The 5,006-nt window shown below is 41.1% G+C and overlaps 1 protein-coding gene across 1 annotated transcript; it reads right to left on the reverse strand.

Annotated features, from left to right (window-relative positions):
* Positions 1 to 406: 406 nt before the first annotated feature.
* Positions 407 to 5,006, reverse strand: rpusd2 (RNA pseudouridine synthase domain containing 2). The gene is made up of 4 exons (XM_080414618.1): positions 4,620 to 5,006; positions 3,559 to 4,092; positions 3,072 to 3,368; positions 407 to 2,855 (listed from the first exon to the last, which is right to left on the reverse strand). Exons 1-4 carry the CDS (start codon positions 4,992 to 4,994, stop codon positions 2,118 to 2,120), a joined length of 1,944 nt encoding a protein of 647 aa, XP_080270744.1. The 5' UTR covers positions 4,995 to 5,006; the 3' UTR covers positions 407 to 2,117.

The raw sequence follows: 5,006 nt of genomic DNA on the forward strand, positions 1-5,006 counted from the left end.
GCAGAGGCAGAAGTTGGTCTTCACTGTGTATTAAGTACTCTGAAATAGTGTGAAATCACTATAATTACAGAGAATATGGTAATAACAAAAGGAATATTCACTGTTCCTAACGATGCTCACAGGAAATAGAAGCCAATTGCAAATGTAACATGTAAAGTGACAGCATGTTTGTCAATGTTGTTGCTGAGGTTATTATGCTTTTTATTACAAATGAAGATCAGAGCATGGATGTTTCCTTATTGCAAGGTCAAATTCAAAGCATGATTCATTTATCCTGACACTTTTAGACAACGGACGAGCGGGTGACATTACTGACATATTCTTCTTGACTAGAATATGATATAATCATCCCACTTGAACTTAAGGAGAAGAATGCAACACAAATACATACCAGGAAACAAAGTACTGCAGTTACAGATAACAGTTTTACTTTGTGCCTGGAATTCTTACACCTTCACTAAAGACATGCAGGCACGCGCTGATTTGAGTTCAGATATGTTGACGGTGATCACCCACTAGCGTTTTCCATGCTGGAATTGACCCATGTGGATACATTCAAGGACTTTGATGAAAACTAAAACATTAAAGAGAAAGTGCTGCTTTGGATGTGTGCCTATGTATTACGTGCTGTTAGCAAGGATCAACTGTCATTACATTGAGTATCAAAAAACAAAAGACAATTTAACTACTACTGTAGTACAGTCATTACAAGCTTAATTTTGTGCTGTGTGTTCATGTCGTCAATGTAGTTTACCAGAGACCTACAGTACAGTTAGCAATGTCTTATTTGAAGTTTCATGGCCCATTGGAACCTATTAACTGTTATTGTCAAAAGATAAAACTCATACAATTTGTTCTAGTGTCAGTGCCAAGAAATACAATGTGTATTTGATGCTAAAAGACATATCTAATAAAGATAATTATAATGAAGTATTTCTATTATGTGGGCTGGTCCAAACATTGTTGCAGAATTAAGGCTCAGCAGGTGCATATTGTTGACTATAAAACATATCAATGTATGGACGTAGGACTCCCGAACTGTTGAGTTCTGAGGCTCAGTTTTATGCCATCACATGCATGTGACTACTTCAATAGTTAATAATTTGGAGACACACCACATCAAATCACAGTCATGTACAGGAGTGATTCTGAATATCAAATACAATACAGAATCTGTGGGAGAATGCCTTTACCATTCTGCATTATTTCTATGTATGTATGAATCGATACACAATACAATACGTGCAGCATGTGCCAAAATCCTTGCAACAAGTTTCATTTGTTGAAACAATTGTAACTGTGTGTGAGTTGTGTGCAAATGACATGTCCTTTACAAAAGGAAAAATTACCAAGTCTGTATTTATATTGTATTGATGTATAGTAAATGTGATGTAAGGTATGCAACCCAGAGGTGTTTTGGCTGAGGTGGTGGTTCAATAGAAAGACCTTGACCAGTATACTCATGTCAAAAGGTGCCTACAAGCAGTGTTATTTTAAGTGTTTCCTTTGACAACTGACTGTAACATTTCTTGGATGAGCCTTCACTTCAAATCGCTCAATACAATAACCTGCCTTAGAAAGAGATGAATTACATGCATTCATCACAGGCTTTGTATGAAGAGAAAAATGAAAGGTTGCCATCACTTTTATTTACCATTGTTGACTTTGTTGATTTTTCACAATGTTGGAAACTAATAAAGCATTTATTTTTCCTGCAACCATTGTTTCTTTAATTTAAATTTGGATGAAGCACTCCAGAGATCATAGGCTGCAATCCAATCATTCGCCAGGAAAACCAAAAGGAAATTTTACATTCATGAATTCTGGTGGACACAAATCAAATAAATTCTCCAACGAAACCACAATTAGGAAATTTTACAGCACCAAAAAGCATATTTTCTCACATGATGGTTAAGTCTTGCGATAAACACAGAATCAAAATGCCTTAACTAGACACAAAATGTATAATTATATATACATATATTTTAAAAAAAGATCTGCCTCAGCCCAGTCCAGGTTTACCCAATCATGATAGTCACATGGTTATGTTTTGTGATAAACGTGGAATCAAAATGCCCTTTGGCAATTCATTATATTACAGTACAAGGGTTAAAAAACTAATCTGCCTCAACCCAGTCCTCTTTTGCCCAATCAGGTAAAGGTGAACAATATTCAAAATCTGGCCCCTTGTATCGTAAAGCATGGAGATACATGATGAGATCCTTCTCTGTGGGGTCTGGTCGTACAATCTTACATTCACTACACAGGCCATCTCGGGTTGCTTGAGGTTTCTGCTGACAGGGGTCAGTTGAGTCACTACAGGTGGCTTTCTCATTTGGAGAGTTTTCTCCAGTCTTGTCAGGTTCAGAGGTGTCATGCGACACATATGTTTTCTTGTCTATCTCATAAGCCACATCCTCAGCACCAGTGCTCCCTTCCTCCTCTACGATACCAATCCCATCATCCGGTAGATCGAGCAGGTGCAGACTTTCCTTGGAGCGGTGTTCCTCCACCAGAGCTTTCAACACCTCTTCATCGCTCTTCCCCAATAGGCCACCTTTGCCCCTGGTGGGCCCCCAGGCCGAGGATCCATAGACAGGATCTCTGAGGATGGGGAAGCCCAGATATTGAAGATGGACCCGAATCTGGTGTGTGCGGCCGGTGAGGGGCAGGCAGCGGACCACACTGGTGCATCCGTTGAAGCTGATCCTCTGGAAGACAGTTCGACAATCCTTGCCCTTGGGGTCGACCCGACAGAGGCCCACCTTGAAGGAGACAACCAGGATGGGTTCCTCGCAGACCACCTCACCCTCAGGAAACTCCCCTGTCACTCGACAGACATACTCCTTTTCCATCTGTTAAGGAGAGAAGATCTATCAGTACTGAACTCTTTAGGGAAAAACATTATCACATAAGAGACAAGATGAACTTCATATTCAACAGAAAATGTATGACGATTGTCACTCTTAGCTACGTTGGTTAGATATTCTAGATAGATAGCTAGACCTAGGGGGAAATTCTGCCGCCAGATCACAGCACAGCAGTTGTGCTCCACCCAATACTGAACCTACCTGTCTATCTCTCACCAACTGGTCTAGTTTTTTGGACACTTCTAGTGTCCTGGCAAACAGCAACACCCCGGAAGTGAGCCTGTCCAATCTGTGAACCGTATGGAGCTCGGAGACACCCTGTTCCTTCCCCAGAATGAATATCACAGTGTTGTGGCGAAAACGACCACAGGGGTGGACCGGTATGGAGGCCGGCTTGTTAACCACAAGCACCTCCCCGTCGTCTACCAGAACCTCCAGAGGCCTGCCAACCACAGGCGGTTCATGGCGATGCACTGTATTCCTCATATGGTCATTGTTCTGTAGATGGGAAAATAAGATATAAATCGAATTAATTAAACTCATCACAGTATCACAGTCTAAGATTATGCAGAGATACATATTTCAATATATCAACATTTGTGGAAAATGGCTATATTCAAACAATTACATTGCTACCACTAGAATGATGTTGAAAAGGCAAAGGTAGATAAAAGATGATTATACTAACCCTGAGCACAACGGACAGGTCATGTATGGGAGTCTCGTTCAGTCGAATGCGTCCCTCCTTGGCAGCCCTCTGATAATACTCTATAGACTCGGCTCTGAACTCACTCTTGAAGACTTCAAGGAGAGTCTTCCCAATCCAGCGCCCTTTGCAATAGGTTTTAAAGTCAAAGTAATAAGGGTGCACTTTGCGGAGACCGCCCTCAAAGTAGTAGGACGTCTCGTCAAAGTGTCCCTGGCTGAAACCAACGCCCAGGTTCCGTTTCTGCGGAGGGGGGATGTATCTCTCGCCGGGACGGAGCTTCTTACCTCCCCTCCCTCTCCGCCGTTTCCCTCTGCCACTCGGTTCCGGTTCGTCGGTCTCGTCACTTTTGCGTTTAATGGCTCCTGCGGTCGCCTCGTTGACCGCAGTGGCCGCGCCGTCCACAGGAGCGCAGCTGCTGCTGCCGCCGCCGCCACCACCACCACCACCATCTGCTGTTCCATCCATGGTTACGACGGCAGAGTCCGTCTGCTCAATTGCAGCCGCTGTTCCGTTCTGTTGTACAGTGGTGGACAAAGTACTCACATTATGTACATAAGTAAAAGTATCAATAACGGAATGTATAAATACTCTGTTACAAGTAAAAGTCCGGAATAAAAAATTTACTTGAGTAAAAGTACAAAAGTATTGGCATCAACATATACTTAAAGCACCAAAGGTAAAAGTACTCATTATGCAGAATGTCCCCTTTCACAAGTTATCATAATTATGTCTAAAATGTATGAAAATCTTTTGAAAATAGCAATCTACAAGCTCACGAGTCACAAAATCATGACACATAGTGGGCTATTTTCAAAAGTCTGTGTGAGTGTGATATATATATATATATACACACACACATACATATACACACACACAAACATATACACACACACATAGGGCTTAAGTAGACATAATGTATGTTTTGTAATAATAATCAAAATCGACAAAATAACTCGTAACTTAAGTTTTCAAATAATTTTACTCCAAAGTAATAGTGGAGTAGAAGGAAAATTGAAAATAGTCCAGTAAAGTACAAGTACCTCAAAATTGTCCTCAGTACTTGAGGAGTACATGTACTTAGTTACTTTACACCACTGCTGTTGAAGATACCGATATGATGCAATGCGTTGTTGTACTTGCTGCCTTGTTCTTCTTAGGTTGTGAACGATGCGTTTTATATTGTTTTTAAAACGAACACTGTGATTATTGAGAGACAGCTCACGGTCAAACAGCCGCGTATGTTGTTGTTGGGCAAGTACTGGAGACACACGTTTCTTAAGATGACCTGCTGTGACCAAACCGTACACACAATCTATGCTTTTCATCAGTGTACAGTTATTCAGACTCGGCGTTTGATCCGAAATAATAGGTGAAACAGACGATCTAAAAACTCGTATTAAAACACTCACATGCATTTGTTAGCTCTG

The sequence above is a fragment of the Gymnoscopelus braueri genome, assembly GCF_963280865.1.
Source record: "Gymnoscopelus braueri genome assembly, chromosome: 19".
In the NCBI taxonomy this organism is placed as follows: domain Eukaryota; kingdom Metazoa; phylum Chordata; class Actinopteri; order Myctophiformes; family Myctophidae; genus Gymnoscopelus; species Gymnoscopelus braueri.

What these genes read in the sequence shown, in the direction of transcription:
- rpusd2 (XM_080414618.1), bottom strand. Translation starts at nt 4,994, where the DNA reads ATGCATGTGAGTGTTTTAATACGAGTTTTTAGATCGTCTGTTTCACCT. An exon ending in GTACTGAGGACAATTTTGAG is followed by an intron (nt 4,093 to 4,619) that starts GTACTTGTACTT and finishes ACTGTACAACAG; the next exon opens with AACGGAACAGCGGCTGCAAT. An exon ending in AGTTGGTGAGAGATAGACAG is followed by an intron (nt 2,856 to 3,071) that starts GTAGGTTCAGTA and finishes TCTCCTTAACAG; the next exon opens with ATGGAAAAGGAGTATGTCTG.